This window comes from Xylona heveae (genome assembly GCF_001619985.1).
Source record: "Xylona heveae TC161 unplaced genomic scaffold L228scaffold_7, whole genome shotgun sequence".
NCBI classification, from domain to species: Eukaryota; Fungi; Ascomycota; class Xylonomycetes; order Xylonales; family Xylonaceae; genus Xylona; species Xylona heveae.
The window spans coordinates 463,154-479,979 of NW_017264199.1; the positions used below are offsets into that span (position 1 = coordinate 463,154).

A 16,826-nucleotide genomic window follows, 5' to 3' on the forward strand; every position below is an offset into this window, starting at 1 on the left:
CCTGCGGTGTCGTGTGGGGGTTTAAAGGTATAAAAATGGTGTAGATGACGACCAGAATAAGATCTGGGCAAGAATCTCGTAATGCCTTTCTTGGATCCTGTCACTTTCAGAGACATCATTCCTGGGACGAGAATGTGGTGTAGCGGTGAGGAGTAAAATGTTAGTAGAGTTGCTGGAGCACCACATTCGAGCCCCGGGACCTCGAATCGGAGTTTGCCCGAGGAATGTCCGCTTGATGTTGGCATGGCAGTTGTAATGTAGCCACGGGGTTCGTGAAGACAGATCAATTTCTTATACAGAATTGCCTTTTTGTAGGTATGCGGCACGAGGTTGAGCGAGCTTTTGCTATCAGAGCAAGCCTGTATTCAAGCATGATCAAAGATTGCTAGACTGGTGGAAGCAGCTGGCAGGTTTTCTTTTCGGAGACGAGGGCTCTCAATCCGGACGTGTCTTTGTGGCATCCTTATTATATTGGTCTAGGAAGATTCGAAAGTCCTCTAGATCGCAGTTCTTGTCCTCCCACATTCGTTGGATTTCGGCAATCACCGGATCTTGCGAAAGATGTCTGGAACTTTTGATTTTGAACAACCACGCCTGTGATTTAACGTGCAGGCTTCGTAATTTGCAGAGGAGAATCACATTGATGATCGAATTTTTGTCGTTGGCTGCTGCGCCTAGATCGAACCATTCCAATGCAAGCCTCTCTCGTTCGTCTTGATTCTTGCCCAGTGCTGTTTTAGAGCTGGTGTCTGAGTCTTTTAGTTGGAGATAGTAGAGACCCAAGCGGTAGGCGGCTTGTGTATAGCCCGACGAAGCTGCGATCAGCAGATGATCCCTGTACTGGTCGGACGCATGATTGTCCATCAAGAGGGCAAGATGGTAATATGCGTCTGGGCTATCCAGTTCCGCGGCTTTCTCATACGCAGCTCTCGCGCCTTCCTTGTCCTTTAATGCACTGTTCTTTACCCTTGCAAGCGCGATATAAGCTTGAAGAAGCGGTGTTCCACCTAATCCAACACTAGATTCGGGCATTGTATTGTTCTCTGGGACTTGGGCTAGGACAATTGCCCGTTCGTAAAGTTTCAATGCAATGTCGTTTTTGCCTTGCTTCTCGTTAAGGTTTCCTGCTGCCACCAATCCAAGAGGGTTCGAATCCTCCTTGACGAAACCAGCAAGATGTGCTTGCATTTCTCGATAATACAGTGGGTTCTGCGCTCTCGTATCCATTGTGTTAGAATGCATTGCGTGAATGGCCGCGGAGGGATCGCCCAGGCTCGCGGCTGCATTTAGCAGGCTTCGAGCAATAATTTGTCCTTGGCCTGGCCCTTCTCGATTGACAATGATCGCAAGTGCAAAGATATTCGAGGGCGAAACGCCAAATCTTTCGCATAAAGAGCGTATGTATTTGACGGGTGGGTTCTGGCCGTGTTCGTTGAATGCGCGCAAGAATTCGAATGCAGTGGCCGACGAAATCGAAATGGCTTTGATCTCCTCCGCTAAGTTTGTGCAGCGTTGTAGAAAGCTGTCAATTTCAGACTTATCTCCGTTGGGGTTCAGGTCTGGTATCGGGACCTGGGCTTGCCTCAATCGTGTGCTGGGAGCTGGACGTGGTTTGGGTCGGGCAGATTGGAACGTTGTATTGTGGAAGTTACGGCCCTTAGCAGAAATGAGTCGTGGGCATTTTGATGATTTTTGGACAAGAGCTCTGAGAGAGCCTGATATTCTGGTCGATGCCATTATGTTCGAAGGTTTATCTCTCGAAAAGCCTTCCCGATAATACCAGTCCGAATCTCTCAATTCAAGGAATAAACAAAAGGCGGCCACAGCAGTCACTTTCTTTGGTGAGAGTTCCGAGGTCCTTGGTACTGTCATGGCACGGATAAATAATATCCCGATATTGATTATGTAATACAATCTTTCGGAGAAATCTTGGCAAAACAATTCACGAGTCGGAAGAATTAATTATCGTCAGTTTTTGGTGCTTTTTCAGTTGCACTTTCCGCTGAAATTTCAGCACCAAGCACAACTTGACACCATCGCTATATGTTCTCGTCAATAGTCAAGTCAGCACGCTCTCTCTTCGCTGAGCCTGAAGAGGAAGAGATTGCGTCTACTCAATCACCTCGACCTCGAACCAGAGCGTCTGCAAGGCTTGCGGAGAAAGCCTCGCCAGCGAACGGAATGGTCACAACAAGGAGACAGTCTCGTGGTCTCACCGACAGCGCAAGTAGCACACCAATCAAAAGCCCACGCAAGAGGCAGACTGCTACTGCTGCGGCGGCTACTGCACCTCTTCCCAGTACTCCCATAACAACGAGGAAACGAAGAAGACTAGAACCGGATAACGGCGAAGATGATGACTCGCCAGCGGTTTTCCAAACTCCAGCTACCTCAAAAAAGAGTGCGCAGCGCATGTTTGGAGATGATGAGCCCGAAAGTGCGATCAAAACTAAGCAAGCGATAAAGAATTCTTCCGATGAGGGAGAGGAGGTGAGCGAAGAGGAGGATGAAGAGGAAGTAGAGGGAGAGAGCTCTTCGGATGAGCCGGAGACTGGGGCTGTCTCGACATCCTTCCAGCCTGCCTCCAAAGAGTCCAATAAATCAGTCACTGTAAATGAGTCCACAAAGGAGAATGGCACGGCCAAATCGAAATCCACTCATGTTCGGTTCGGCAGTGAAGAACCGGAGCTGCCGAGCGTTGATGCTGCTAGTGCACAAGAAGACGCAGAGCAAAATGGAGACGAGGAAGAGGAAGAGGAAGAAGAAGATAGCGATGATGATGATGAGGCTCCCGAAGCTGTTACGGTTTCTTCTGGACGTGCACAGGCAGAAGCACAGGCATTGGAGGCCGCCAAGGCAGCGAAAAGGTTTGTTTCCTTCATCTGGTCTGTACAGCAGAGCATTACTAACATTTAATTTACAGTCTAGAGGATGCCAAGCGAAAGAAGAGACAAGAACGGGATGCGTTCTTCAAACAGCAAGCCGAAACTTCCCAAAAGCCGAAGAAACGAAAAACGCAGGAAAAGGATGAAGCCCATTCCGACGAGGAAATGGAAGACGGGTCTGGTGGCCTCTCGAGTAAATCCGGTCTCCCAGCCCTTCTTCCCGAAGAAATTCTCATGGCTGAACCTACCATGAGACCGCCTACGCCAGAGTTTGAGAATGACCAGACAGCAAAGCCCGCCGCGGTCACTAAGCGACACAAATACTTTGTGGATGAGAAACCAATCAAGGACAAGAGGCGCGGCGACGTAAACGTTCGGGTTCTGGACAAAGCAAACGGGCGTCTGGCGCCAAAAGGATCAAAGTCGAGCAAGAACGTCCGCGAGGCTTGGCTAGCTGGATGTCGGGGACGTGCGGGAGCTGGTGGTGGGACGGAGCGACGCAAGATGGGTGGCGGCTTTGTTCGGCGCTGAGATTGCCGTGTGATGCAATTTCGCACGTGCATTCTAAAAACGGTTATCGAGGGAACTTGGCTACCTTTCATTCCACCGTGTTGCACTCACTTGGTCGGGGCTTTCGTTGCCGCTTTTTTGCGAGAATATCGTCAATACTCGGCAGACATTCCAAAAAGTCGAAACGAGGAGGTTCCACATGCCGCACTCGTCCCCATGTCGTCGCTCGACACGTTTCAGTCTTGGCAGCGCAGCGCACGTTTCGAGTCAGAGGGATCATCCGACCGGCAATTGTAAACAGTTGCCTGCGCTCTATTTTCAGAGACTCGCCCTTTTTTATACTTTCAGGCAATATCGATGGTCTAAGCTCTGTCGAAGTACGCCGAGTTTGCTTTGAAGAGCTTTGCAAAGTGTGGGTATGCGTCTCACTGTTTGGCTGTGGACGAAAAACATCGAGCGGTATTGATGGCTTTTGACCCATTTCTATTCAGTAGTGTGCTATTTTTTCGATTCAACTTCGCGATAATGCGATTGATGATAATTGTATTTTATACCTAGACATGCATCTATGGCGTTATTAGGTTGGAAGAAAAAAAAGTGTTTGGCACAGGAGCTTGTGCTTGTGGCCATTGTGCTAGAAATGTCTTTTAGGATAATTGAGTGAGATGGATCTATGAATCTACACATATAATTTCCCAGTGAATACCTCGAACGATGAGGACAGGTAGTAAACATGGGAAATGATGCTCCAAATGAGTTTAGTTACCCAAGAGGTTGAAGAATCATAACGGTTGTCCGGAAGGGGATTAGTGCGACGCATTACCGTTTTGTGTCTGGTACGTCACTTCGTCACAGCTGCTTCTTCCGCCTTTTCTCTTTAGATGCGTTGAATAGTTGGAGGTGGAATTGCAGTTTTGCAAAAATCCCCTTTGATTCTGCTCAATTGGGTCGAATTGATTTTCTCCAGCGTTATCTTGATACCAATGGAACTGTCTCCCTTATAGTCAACTGGTTCGCTGAAAATCCTATCATCACCGAACCGCTGAAAGGGAGTGCCGGAATCATGGCTACCACCACCGAATCGACGCCTCTGATGCAGTCCACATCTGCTGGACAAACCACCGGAAGACGCAACAGTATAGAAACAGGAATACGGCCTGCAAGAACTGTCACATTTAGCCCAAGTGTTCTTGGCCCGACCGGCAGCAGCGCAACGACTACCGCTCAGAGACCATCTACCTCCGCATACAGCCATGCTCCGCAACCAATGCTCTCAGCACTCAATAGCAAACTTAGACGACGTAACAGTCATGGATCTCCTCTGGTTACACCCCAAAATACGCCAGCAGCCAAGATAGGGCCCCAGCGAACAACCAGAACTGCTCAGAAGTTAAAGCTCCTCCCAAACCCCGAGCTCGAAGAAGAAGAACAAGATGAGGAAAGTGGGCGAGATGTATATTCGCAATTTACCCGAATCAAAGATCCTACCGCTCGCAGAGATGCGGCCAGGTTAGGCAAAGCAGACCGAGACAAGCTTCCGCGAGTTACAGCTTATTGTACGGCCAACGCATACCAACTGGAAGGGCTGGTTAGGTTTCTCAAAGGCAAGGCTAGATCGCGAGGAGCCATGCCCAAGTTAATCGACGAATGTGTCTATACGCCTTACAATTATGGCAGGTCCCCAATGGACAAAGAGCCAGATGGGTCTATGGAACCGAGGTCATCTCGAAGCCAACATAATGAGGAAGACCGGCCGCAGATGCGTGAGAGGAGGTTCTCTGATAGTGAGCTTGAAGTGGAAGGCAATACAAAGAGTCGACGAGATGACCTGATTGACTTGCACACTGAAGGAGGAGACACGACGCTTGCTACTGGCGAGCACGACGAGGTGCACAGAACAGATGACGTACGGGGGGATACGGTCGACTTTGATACCGAAGTCCACACCCCTGAAGTGTTTCTATTCAACTACGGCACTGTCGTCATTTGGGGTATGACCCTCAAACAGGAACAGCGATTTCTGAAAGAGATTGCGAAGTTCGAACAGGAGAAGCTCAGCCAGGACGACGTGCAAACAGAAGACTTCAACTTTTACTACACCCGAGACTATCAAGCGCGAATCTACAATGACTTTATCAGTTTACGAGACAAGAGAAATTACATGACCAAGCTGGCAATCAGCCACGCGCTTGCTCAGAGTGTCAAGGTGGGTTTATCTCTTTCTGCCATGTATATTGAAATGACCCCGGCGGCGCTAAGACTTCACCTCTAGACTTCGCTTTTTGAAGATTTGGTTGACAACACCATTGAAATGACCAAAGACATTCCCGAGCGGATTGCATTGGAAGGGAAAGTCAACCTGACACGGCGTCAACTAAATATGCAGATTGGCGAGCTGTTCATTCTCCGCATCAATATTCATTTACAAGGTTCCGTGCTAGACTCGCCCGAACTCATGTGGGCTGAGCCTCAGCTAGAACCCATCTATGTCGCTGTTCGAAGCTATCTGGAAATGGACCAACGAGTTGGGCTTCTTACGGAACGTTTAGATGTTATTGCTGATTTGCTTGCTGTGCTCCGTGATCAGCAGACGCATACTCATGGCGAATATTTAGAGTGGATTGGTATGTTTGCTTCTTATGAGGTTTATTGGTTCACCGCTAACATCTATGCGTTCACCTAGTCATCGTTCTCATTGCGGCTGAGATCCTTGTTGCTGCTATTAACATTGTTGTCGACCTTTATGCTGGCGTTGACTAGGGAATGAGCGAATCTTTACCATATGCTTGCTATTGCCCTTTGTCTGAACTCTTCGCGTCTTGTTGAATACTCTTCATTTGTGCTCTGGGATTTGGTCTGAGGTATTCAAGGGATATGTGGAAAATTTGGTTTGTAGATACTACATTTCTTTTCTTTCTTGTAATACTTTTCAGAGCGCATTCTTTTTCTCTCCTTGTTCCTTTCTTTTAATGCGGCGGGTAGTTGATTAGGTCCGAGCACGAAGCTCTTATGGACAGCGACCCTGCAAGATTGACAGTATTGGCCACCTAAAACTCTATAGTCCTTAATACTGTCATGTAATTATTTACTATGTGGAGCACATTGACGACGTGGGTCGAAAGAGGAATAGAGATTCTGATCCACTGCTTGCCGTTGCAGCGGCTTTTGCTTGTTACATGATAGTGAAAAATTGTCTCAGAATGAAGAATGTTCGGTCGAAAGTAGAGATCCAAGTGAATTGAATGTAATGTTTTGAGCGACCTGACCACATAGACTGTCCATCCTCAATCGCCCGGGCAAGATTCAATTATATCATCACAAACATCAAGCGCAGTGTATTTACCATTTTCTTCTTCACTTACAGCATCACCCTTTCTTGATAACGCAAGTTCCGCTAGATCTTGATGCCTCACCATCGCCAAATGGATGCTCGGGACACGCGGAGCAACCGCCGAGAGGGCGAGAAGGAGACACAACGCCGCACAGGAACCAGCCGACCACTACGGAACGGAACGAGGGATCGACAGCCACAGGTCCTGCGACGCCCTGCTCACCATCCACTTTCTCACAACTTACCATCTTCTCCTCATCCCGCCATTTCCAACGTTCTACATCAAAACTCCTCATCCTCTTTCGATAATCCCTCGACCAATTTCCATCCAGTCCCAATCGGCATCCAAAAAAAGGTCAAAGCTCTCTTTGAGCTCACCTTGCCAGAAATGCCTCCGAGCAGTAAGTTTCTCCTACTTCTAGAGGGCGCGTCATTGAACGAGTCGGTCATCTTGTCAAACTCTACCCATATTCGGCGGCGGACAGCTTCCCAGCACCCGCCCAGAAATCACCTAAATAGCTTGACTGCAACTTTGACCTTTTGACGTGCGAATCCCACGCAATACTACCAAGCTCTCAAAAGCAACTACGAATACTAATTCAGATGGGCCTATAGGCGCTATTCCGGGCCCGCTTCCGCCGTCGGTGGAGCAAGCATACCGACGCAAATGTGCAGATCTCAAACGGCGCATGAACGAAGTCGAAGACTCCAACGATGCTTTCCGACTGCGAAAGATCCGACTCAACCGTGGCGTGACCAAGATGCGCCTTGAGCGCGCATTTCTCCTCGAGCAACTGGCGCGCCGAACCGACAAGGCTGCTATCATGGATGGCGAAGAGACGAGCGGGAGTGAGGACGCACCACCAACTGTATGTCCAGATGTCCCCTTCTCACCGTTCAACACTATACTACGACGCTACCCTTGTTCTCTCGATGCCTTTGCTGTCTCCCTTCAATTTTCCCGTTCATTCCGTCGCTTCACACCGTCATAACTAACATTCTGCGTAGCCTAAGGACAAACCTCTCCGCAGCAAACGGTCTCACCGCGCTGCACAAGCACATGCACCTCCGTCGCCGCCTCTTCCGGGAGCTACTGGTCGCGCCAGCTCTTCCGCTATGACGCCTCCCCCAGCTGAGAAGAAGGAAAAGTCGTCTCGAAAATCCACATCCCGCGCCCGCGGCGCCGCCGACAAGGCGAGTAAGGAGGGATCGTCTACCAAGAAGAGCAGAGCAGCATCAAGATCCAGATACTCGAAGAAGACTCGCAGCCCTGCGCGTCCGCCTGCTGGGTTCCGCACATTCCGAGCATCAACACTCCCTTCACTCCGCGAAAAGCTTCCGGACGCAAGCGAGGCACAATTGGATGAGGGTATCGAGGAGGCATGGCGGGACCTTGCGCCTGAGGAGCGACAATCGTTTGTCACAGAGGAGGAAGAGAACAACGCCGAAGAATTAGCAGACCGGGAAGACGAAGAAGCGGAAGACGTCGAGAATGGCGAAAATCCAGAGGACGAAGATGTCGACGTGGATGAGAAGAAGGCAGCTGATGGAACAAAGAAAGAGAAACACGTCAAAGATGAGAACGCCATGGATGTGGATGAAGATGCTGGCTCTCCAGCGCCCGCAGCGGATGAAGATAAGGACGCCGACGAGAAGAAGCCAGAAGCCGGTGGTTTTACTGCCGTGAATCGATAGAGGCAGGCTTTTTGCAGCCTTTCGCCCAGGTCTGCCGACGTGTTTCGCTGTCTCGTGTTTTAGCATTTCTTGCACATTTGGCAAATGCAACGGTGAACGTTTAAAACACCGTTGTCCATGATGGATTTGATTTGCCACGGAACAGGTGTGGCTTGTCATCACATTAAAGCATGCAGATGGATACGTGTCAAAGGTTGAAGCCACCTTGAAGCCGATGACACAGAAGACGTGATCATGTGTGTGGCCATACCTGGACTCGACAGGAAAGGACTTGGCTGGCATAACCTGAGTTCATGCGAGATGTCGGCACCAGCATTTGTATTGTTCCTTTTTTCCACCTTTTCCAAAATTTTCACAGAAAGCTTACATGTTTGTGCGAAAAGCATGCATTAGTGTTCCTCCCCTTTCCTTTAAAATTGTGGTTTTCGTTCCCCCTTCTTTTCCCTTTCCCTCTGTCATCTGCTTTTCTTTTTCCTTTACAAGGCTTTTCTTTGTCTCCTTTTATGGCTCTCTCACTGGTTCTTGTTTCTTCTCTTCGGCGTTGTTGAAAAATGGGTGATATCAACTGTGTACACTAGCAAGGGCGATGATGATATCAGATTTCAATAATGGACATGGCATGGTTACTAATTGTTTGTTCGGTCACAGCTTTCCAAAAAAAAATTTAGTTGTATTCTCTGATAATTTCTGTTAATTTGATCCACGATGTGAACTATGTTCATGTTTTCTGTCAATCTAAATCAAGCTACCCTTCTTGTTCCTTCTGGTCGTCATCCCCCCTTCCCTTTCACACAGCTTATCGGACATGCCTAATACATTTCCACCTCCCCCCACAATCTATACATTTCTCTGACTTTTTGCCTGCATCGCTATCCTTTGCACTCACACTTATGCATGCTGCACAACGATAACTTGCATAAAATACCCTCGTGATGCTGCTCCTCTGACGTGCCCGAGATATGGCAGCGCTGTACGTATATTACATGGAGATAAGCATTTCTGTTCCACCCAAACGACATGAATGTCTCAAGATAAGGATTGATTGAGCAATAAGCAGCATAGAAAGCAGAATATAAGATGGTGGTGTCCCATGAAAAGATGGTGTAGGGAAAAAGTAAAGTACGTGTGTTGTTGCCAAAGTATCTCGTCCGAAATAGAGTAGTAAGTAATAATGCACTATATATACTGGATTAGTTGTATTTTGACCACTAACCAGTTGAAAAATTAACACTAGTCCCGCGGGTGGCTCACTGTACTGTAGTTATCCTCGGAGCCAGTACGGAGTTTCTCCAGAGAAGAATACCACTAAACTTATAAAACTACAGGTAATGGGACGTACAACACAGAGAGGTAGAGTACAACATAAGTTACGCCCTCTCTCCGACGCCACCACACACCGCCTATCTCTTATCGCAACATCGCCGCCACCCGTCAACCATCGCCCCTCTGACGTTTCCGTGTGTGGTCCTGTCAACTTTCTTCCACCCTCCAAAGTCTCAACACTGCATTGTGTCACACACACACACACACACACACACACAAGGCTTTGTGATTTCACTTTCGAGCCACCTCCAGATACGTTCTGCAGAAGAATATCTTTTTAATGTGAGTGTCAATTGTTCTTTACATATCTCTATTCACGTCCTCCACGTTCGTCAACCCCTCGTTTCATTTGCCCCTCCCTTTCCACACCGCTCTAGTTTATACATCTAGTCCTTCTCCACTATTCTACTTCTTTTGCTATACTCTGGGGTATTATTTGTTTTACCTGTCATCTCATTTGTGTCTAATTGCCCCTCTTGCTCTTCTTGCGCCTCCTCTTCTTCCTAGAGACCTTGGAAGATCCCAACTCTCCAAAGCACGTCCTGATCCGCCTCAATTACAAGCCCCTAACTTCCAGGAAACAAGCAATAGCCATATCATTCCTTCATACTAATCAACTACGCTCCAGACACGGGCAAAAAAAGAAAGGAAAAAAAAAAATCGCAGTACATACTCCAATGCGCCCACCACTCCGCATCGCCGTCCTCGAATGCGACAAGCCGCCGGATGAAGCCAACGAGCGTCACGGCGGCTACGGCGGACTCTTTGGCGAACTCATCCGCGCTGGCGCCGACGCATTGGGCCAACCGGACGTGTTATCATCGACCAAGGGCCTTGAAATTACAAAATGGGACGTGCTGCGCGAAGAACGATATCCTGAGCTTGACGATATCGACGCCATTCTTTTGACTGGATCTAGTACGTCCTTTGTGTCCCCTTCCCTCCTTTCCCTTTCCCTTCCCTTCCCTTTCACTCCCTCCTCTTTTTCTCTCCTTTATCAGTATCCCTCCTCTCTCCTTTCCCAGTATCCCTCTTCTCTCCCAATATCACTATCACAATCACATCCACTCACAATCCATCCACACTAACAACCGCCATTCTCTAGAGCAAAACGCATTCGACAACGCGCCGTGGATCCACAAACTCGTCGCCTACGTGCAGCGCGTGCTCGCGCAATCCCGCGTGCGCATCATCGGCATCTGTTTCGGCCACCAGATCGTCGGCCGGGCCATGGGCGTCAAAGTGGACCGCAGCACCCAAGGATGGGAAATCTCCGTGTGTCCCATGCAACTGTCCCCGCGGGGCAAGCAGCTGTTCCAAAAGGAACACATCAATCTGTTCCAAATGCATCGAGATATCGTCTACGAGTACCCTCCCGGTGTCGAGCCCCTGGGGTATAGCCCCAAATGCGCCGTGCACGGCATGTATGCGCCCGGCCGCCTGATCACGGTGCAAGGCCATCCGGAATTCACGGCGGAGATTATGCGCGAGATGCTGGTCAAGAGACATGCTGCTGGCGTGTTTGACGATGAAATGTACAATGATGCCATGGCCCGCGTGGACAATGCGCATGATGGCGTCGGCGTCGCGGCTTCGTTTTTGAGGTTTTTGCTAGAGGATTAGAGGTTTCTTATCTCTAGTCAACGGGTCTCTCTGCTTCTATTCAAGGATCTCTTTGCTTCTATTAAGGGGCTCTCTCTGCTAGATTTGGATTTGGATTTGGATTTGGCATTTACGATCCCCGTGTGGGTACGCCAGGCCAGTTTTTGAGGGGTTGGCTTTCCCACGGATTTGATTTTGATGACTGAATGTGTTTTTTTTTTCTTGGATACACCACTGTTGAGACACAGATAGTATCCATACCAGTGATGCTGTCTGAGGTTCTCTCCTTTTCCGATATTACCCATCCATATATATAGTGTTTTTTTTTAATTGAGCAGTTTATAGCCAGACTAAGCATTGGATGAATGAGGAGAATATAGAGCAATGTACATATTTTCACTCTACGAAAGTTTCAAGTAGATGAATCCCCGTGACAATTCTTTGATGCATAGTCCATTGGCTGGAATTTATTTGCCAATTCTCATTTTTGAAGGAATTGTGTAATGCAATACGGAGTATGTCAGATGTTAAGTGAAGCGATACATACAAAGGGGGAAGGGTGAAAAAAGGGTGAAAAAAAATCGAAGAAAACCTTCTGTGAAATCATGCCTAATGCTACTTGAAACATCAAATCTCTTTTTTTTTAGACAAAAGCACTCCTGCGTCCCGTGCTAGAAATCGTTTAATCCTCGTCCCAGTTGGGATTGGGACCCGGGGGTTTGGGACCGCCAGCCTGTCGCGCGACGATGATCTGGTCGACGCCAAGGACTGTGCGGGCAGCTTCGGTGGCGAGCTTGATCGCCCAGGCCTTGGAGACCATGAGGTCGAGGATACCGTTAGCCTTGGCATCGAGGACGCCTGTGCTGTCGTCGTTCTCGACATCGACACCGGCAGTCCAGGCATCCTCGCGCTTGTGGTGGTGGGCGGCGTACAGTCTGCTCAAGACCTCGGTGGCGTCGAGACCAGCGCTCTCGGCAAGAGTGCGGGGGATGACCTCGAAGGCTTCGGCGTACTTTTTGATGGAATACTGGGGCAAGCCGGGAGTCTTGTCGCCAAAGGCGGTGATGCGTTCGATGAGCTGCATTTCGGTGGCGCCGGCGCCCGGGACGAGGCGAGCGTCGCGGGTGATGGCCTTGACGACGTTGACGCCGTCATCAACGGCACGCTCAATGTCGTCGAGATGGTTCTGGGTGGCGCCGCGAATAACGAGGGTCGCAGTGCGCGTGGCTTCGCTTTCCTGGCGGAAGACGGTGACGCGGTCGCCGCCAATCTCGAGGGTCTCGACAACATCGACGTTGCCCATTTCGTCGGGCATGGGGGCGCCAAGGCGAGCGAGCGGGGTGGCGCCCACGACGCGGCACAGACGGCGCAGCTCGAATTTGCTGAGAACCTTGATCACGAGAATGCCGAAGCGGTTGAGGTAGTGCATGGCAAGTTCGCCGACGGTGGCGCCGGCCACAACGACGCGGAGTCCGGAGTCGTAGAGTTCCTTGATGGCGCTCTCGAGCTGGCTTTCTTCGCCCTTGGTGAAGTCCAGCATCTCTTGGGCGTTCTTCAGCAGCACGGTGCCCTTGGTCTCGGTCTGGCTGATGTCGATCGGGCATGAGAAGACGCCGACCTTGGCCTTCTTCGCCTTCTTCACGGAGCCGTCGGGCTCTCGGCCGAAAACCATTCCTTTGACTACTCGGCTCTGCTCAATGCTGCCGCCCATAATCTTCACGACGCGGATGTTGTCGACGTTGAAGTTGGCCGGGTTCTTGGGAAGCACGGCGAGAACGGCCTCGGCGACGAGGTCCGCCAGGAGGTCCTCGGTGCCAGCTTGTTTCGAGGCCACGACGGTACGGATGGCTTTGCTGAGCTCGGACTGGGAGCGCATGTCGGTGACTTTATCGACTTCGAGATCTGCGAGTGTAGAGCAAGTAGAGTTAGAGGTTGTTGTTTATGGGATTTTCAAAACCTTGCAGGATGTGGAAATGAGGGGATGAAACATGGAAGATAAACGTGAAACTTGATAGTCATACCTTCAAGAGCCTTCAATGCAAACTCCTGCGCCTTCTCGTAGCCCTGCATGACATCGGCCGACTTTAGGCCCATTCGTAAAAGGTCCTCTGCCTTTCGGAGAAGCTCGCCGGCCAACACAATAACGAGATTTGTTCCGTCACCCATCTCAGCTTCCTGCTGCTGACTGGCCATGACCAAAAGCTTGGCAGCCGGATGCACCACATCGAGTTCTCTTAATATCGTCGCAGCGTCCGAGGTCAGGACCATCTTCTGCAGGTGGTTGATGACAATCTTGTTGCGGCCATGCGGACCCAGGGAAGACTGCACCGTCTGGGCGATGGTTCTGCAGGCATCAATGTTTCGGAGGACGGCTCCATCTTCGCTATCGTAGCTGTAACGCAATCTCTGTTAGCCTTGTACACTTTGATTTCAAATGCCCTGACAGTATGTGATGAGAGCTTGAGGCAGGTTGGAAGGACCCATCGGCCGCTGTCGGTGATGAAATCGTACTTTTGATAACCCTGCTTGAACAGGCCGCTGTTGGGCGCGGTCGGTATTGAGAGAGACATGTTGAAGCAAGTTGTAGCTTTTCACAGAATTGAATCCAAGCTACAACAGGGAGAAAATGAAATTGTAGCTGGAAATTATTCTGTTGCGGTGTCTGGCGTCTCCGGACTCTCTAGATTGTCCCACGCGCGCCGCTTAATTATGCGAACTTTGGCTGTTCCCCCCAAATCTCCATTTTCTTGGCGAATCACGATTCACCCCGACGCGAGGACCAGCTCTGCTATACAGCACCACTTCATAATCAAAGGGAAACAGCAGATAACTAGGACGCAAGACTGCCTAGATGCTTTCGAAAATTTACAAAGGTGGTTTGGATATATCTACCTTAGGATGTTGAGTGGATATCAATAATATTAAAATTACACTGCAATTCAAGGCCAGTGAACACCAATTTCGCCCGCCAATATACCCCCTAATGATGCCTTTACCAAACCACCTGGTTGAAGGCTCGCTTGAAATCTTCCGCTGTCAAAGAATGTCAGCGAAACGGCAAAGTTTCATATAATTTAGCATGGCATTTACCGTATCCCAAGGTGCTCGAACAGTCTGATGCAGAAGCCTTTTGCTCAGCTTCTGGTAACCTAAAATGATCAGTCAGCTTTAGCACTTGATTGGTAAATGAGCCTATGAGACGAACCATTCACGGATGTTCCCTACACGGTTATGACTCTGTATGAGTTAGCTTTGGATATCGCTGAGCATAGAGATTATTTTGCATACCGAGGGATGTGTTGAGAGAAACTGCGGCGGAGCATACTTCTCTGCCTTTTGCATACGTTGCCAACTGCAAAAGTCAATAAGATATGCGTTTATGCAATATTTCAGGCACTTACAGTCCAACAGCGGCATCGGGATTGTAACAGCTCTGGGCCATCAACACTGGAATAGGATCAGTATCATGTTACCATCAACTAGGCTAAGAATCGTCCCCATACTTAGACCGATGTAGTCGGCTTCAGTCTGTAGGGAAATGGTATTAGCCTCGCTAGTCTCCCCAGGTTTGTGGAATGATGAATACCTCTTGGGCTCGTGAGCCGGGCTTCTCATAGACCAAGTCCAACAAAATTCTACTCGCGAAATCCGGAGTTTGAAACAAGAACGTAAATAGAGTCATAAACACCATCATCCAAATGCTCTGGCTCATACGTTCTGCCATGTGATGTGCCATATTGTGAGCAATTTCGTGACCCAGCACTGTAGCCAGGCCATCATCATCTTGACAAACGGGAAGAAGTCCACTGAAAACAAAAACCTTGCCACTATGACCGGTCAATTTTACAAGTTCGCGGAATTGCAAGGCCTATGAACTTTGCCAATACGTACCCGGGAATGACAAAGGCGTTTATCTGATTGGGGTCATCAATGACATGAACCTCCCAATTTGCACTCTGCAAGCCAGTGGCAGGAATCAATCTCTCCATCACACGTCTCACCATACGCGTATGTGGATTCCAGGCTGGCAGGATTTGTTGCTGATATTGCTGCATAATTTGTTGATATTGTTGCCTCCCGAGCTCCTCTTCAGTCTCAGACGAGAACACATTGAAACGTCTTCTCCCAGATACCTACAATGTATCGTCAGCCGGAAAAATATAAAATTAAATAAAACGATTTCCGAATAATAGATGAACCGTGAACCAGATTGTACATCCTACTGCGGAGTTCCGCCCAGCGATCAAAGGTCAGGGAGAAACTCACGGGTACTTCTTCAAGATTCAATACGTAGAAAAGCACCATTAACGTGGCCACGATACCCAAGCTGTACCGATAAGTGGGGTTGGATAACAGATTCTTTACGTTGTGCCCGGTGCTGCCGTATGAGGACGACTCCTGGCCAAAGCGTCGATACTTTGGACCCCCTGGAAAGCCAAAGCCAGAAATTGATCGAGTTTGGTAGGTATTGAAAGCATTATGCTTCCATTGAACTCCTACACGGCCGGGGCTTGTAAAGAGTATAGTTGATGGATGCTTCGGTGACTGGGAATTTCGCAAGTGGAAATCCTGCTGAGCCTCTTTGAAAGTCAAGGAAATTTTGTGTGCAGGGGATACATAGTTTCTGAGAAACGGTGGCTGCTTCTGAGGGTGCCTCAATATTGATGTATGTTGGGATGACCGCAATAAAGGTACTTTTGATCCGAGTCCCAGCTTCATTGCGGAGTCGAGACTGGTGAGGGGAAGAGCTGACAGCCTCACAACGCCTCTCGCAGCACCAATCGAGACTATTGACGCGCTCATGGTAATATTTGACGTGACAGTCACGTCAAATACGCCCGGAATAGTAGCTTCCAAGTCAAGAGGTCGTTAGATCAGCGTTCTTTGAAAGCATTTAGAAAAGTCAAGAAAACGTAAAATTGACCAATTCCAAGAAAGTATTTAGATGTGCTCGCCTGCAGGAATTAGATTAATCAATGTATAAAAGTACTAACGCGTGAACAACTACAGGACATATCATGAGCTTATTTTTGAGCTTACGGTATTGTTGTTCTTGGTGACGTTGAGGTCCACCTTCTGAGCGGCATATGCCGCCTTGCGTATAATATACCAAGTTCAAACCAGCAAACTAGCACTGAGACCAATCTCTCTTGCAACATATGATTGTATGGCCGAGATCAAGACTCATTACATTCCAAATATATATATCCATTTGCTCAGGAATGTCTATCAATCTATACATTCTTCTAACCTGTGAATCTATATAATGTATACGCCTTGCTCTTTGAAACAATACATCTAAAGCTCCGAAATCGCGCTCAAACGTTAGCCAAACATTAAACCCTTCCCCATCACCTAGAAATGAGAAATATGACCTAGAAAGCTAGCTCTAGAGGTTACAGTCAAAAAAAAAACCCCCCCTCTTCTAAGAAAGGCAGAGCATCCTCCCAGTATAAAGCAAGCTTACTGATCTAATATCA

The 16,826-nt window shown here is 48.8% G+C and overlaps 7 protein-coding genes across 7 annotated transcripts; 4 read left to right on the forward strand and 3 right to left on the reverse strand.

The window, feature by feature from the left end:
• Positions 1–435: 435 nt before the first annotated feature.
• On the reverse strand, positions 436–1,737 carry L228DRAFT_269096 (hypothetical protein; the record flags this gene model as incomplete). The annotated part of the gene is made up of 1 exon (XM_018335233.1): positions 436–1,737. One exon carries the CDS (start codon positions 1,735–1,737, stop codon positions 436–438), a length of 1,302 nt encoding a protein of 433 aa, XP_018187184.1.
• Positions 1,738–2,043: 306 nt separating this feature from the next.
• Positions 2,044–3,416, forward strand: L228DRAFT_269097 (hypothetical protein; the record flags this gene model as incomplete). The annotated part of the gene is made up of 2 exons (XM_018335234.1): positions 2,044–2,867; positions 2,924–3,416. The coding sequence occupies 2 exons, from the start codon at positions 2,044–2,046 to the stop codon at positions 3,414–3,416; spliced, it is 1,317 nt and encodes a 438-aa protein (XP_018187185.1).
• An 868-nt stretch (positions 3,417–4,284) lies between these two features.
• On the forward strand, positions 4,285–6,613 carry L228DRAFT_231169 (sporulation protein-like protein RMD1). Its single transcript, XM_018330560.1, has 3 exons — positions 4,285–5,601; positions 5,668–6,019; positions 6,079–6,613. Exons 1-3 carry the CDS (start codon positions 4,459–4,461, stop codon positions 6,153–6,155), a joined length of 1,572 nt encoding a protein of 523 aa, XP_018187186.1. The 5' UTR covers positions 4,285–4,458; the 3' UTR covers positions 6,156–6,613.
• Positions 6,614–6,868: 255 nt separating this feature from the next.
• On the forward strand, positions 6,869–8,568 carry L228DRAFT_156680 (hypothetical protein). The gene is made up of 3 exons (XM_018329347.1): positions 6,869–7,127; positions 7,342–7,595; positions 7,735–8,568. Exons 1-3 carry the CDS (start codon positions 7,115–7,117, stop codon positions 8,419–8,421), a joined length of 954 nt encoding a protein of 317 aa, XP_018187187.1. The 5' UTR covers positions 6,869–7,114; the 3' UTR covers positions 8,422–8,568.
• A 1,368-nt stretch (positions 8,569–9,936) lies between these two features.
• L228DRAFT_231171 (class I glutamine amidotransferase-like protein) lies at positions 9,937–11,779 on the forward strand. The gene is made up of 2 exons (XM_018330561.1): positions 9,937–10,662; positions 10,850–11,779. Exons 1-2 carry the CDS (start codon positions 10,422–10,424, stop codon positions 11,365–11,367), a joined length of 759 nt encoding a protein of 252 aa, XP_018187188.1. The 5' UTR covers positions 9,937–10,421; the 3' UTR covers positions 11,368–11,779.
• L228DRAFT_283779 (T-complex protein 1) lies at positions 11,773–14,041 on the reverse strand. Its single transcript, XM_018336145.1, has 3 exons — positions 13,858–14,041; positions 13,368–13,738; positions 11,773–13,248 (listed from the first exon to the last, which is right to left on the reverse strand). Exons 1-3 carry the CDS (start codon positions 13,914–13,916, stop codon positions 12,029–12,031), a joined length of 1,650 nt encoding a protein of 549 aa, XP_018187189.1. The 5' UTR covers positions 13,917–14,041; the 3' UTR covers positions 11,773–12,028.
• Positions 14,042–14,338: 297 nt separating this feature from the next.
• On the reverse strand, positions 14,339–16,065 carry L228DRAFT_239596 (hypothetical protein; the record flags this gene model as incomplete). The annotated part of the gene is made up of 9 exons (XM_018331161.1): positions 14,339–14,379; positions 14,437–14,495; positions 14,552–14,583; positions 14,635–14,698; positions 14,748–14,793; positions 14,850–14,874; positions 14,933–15,173; positions 15,238–15,479; positions 15,613–16,065. The coding sequence occupies 9 exons, from the start codon at positions 16,063–16,065 to the stop codon at positions 14,339–14,341; spliced, it is 1,203 nt and encodes a 400-aa protein (XP_018187190.1).
• Between the last annotated feature and the right edge of the window lie 761 nt (positions 16,066–16,826).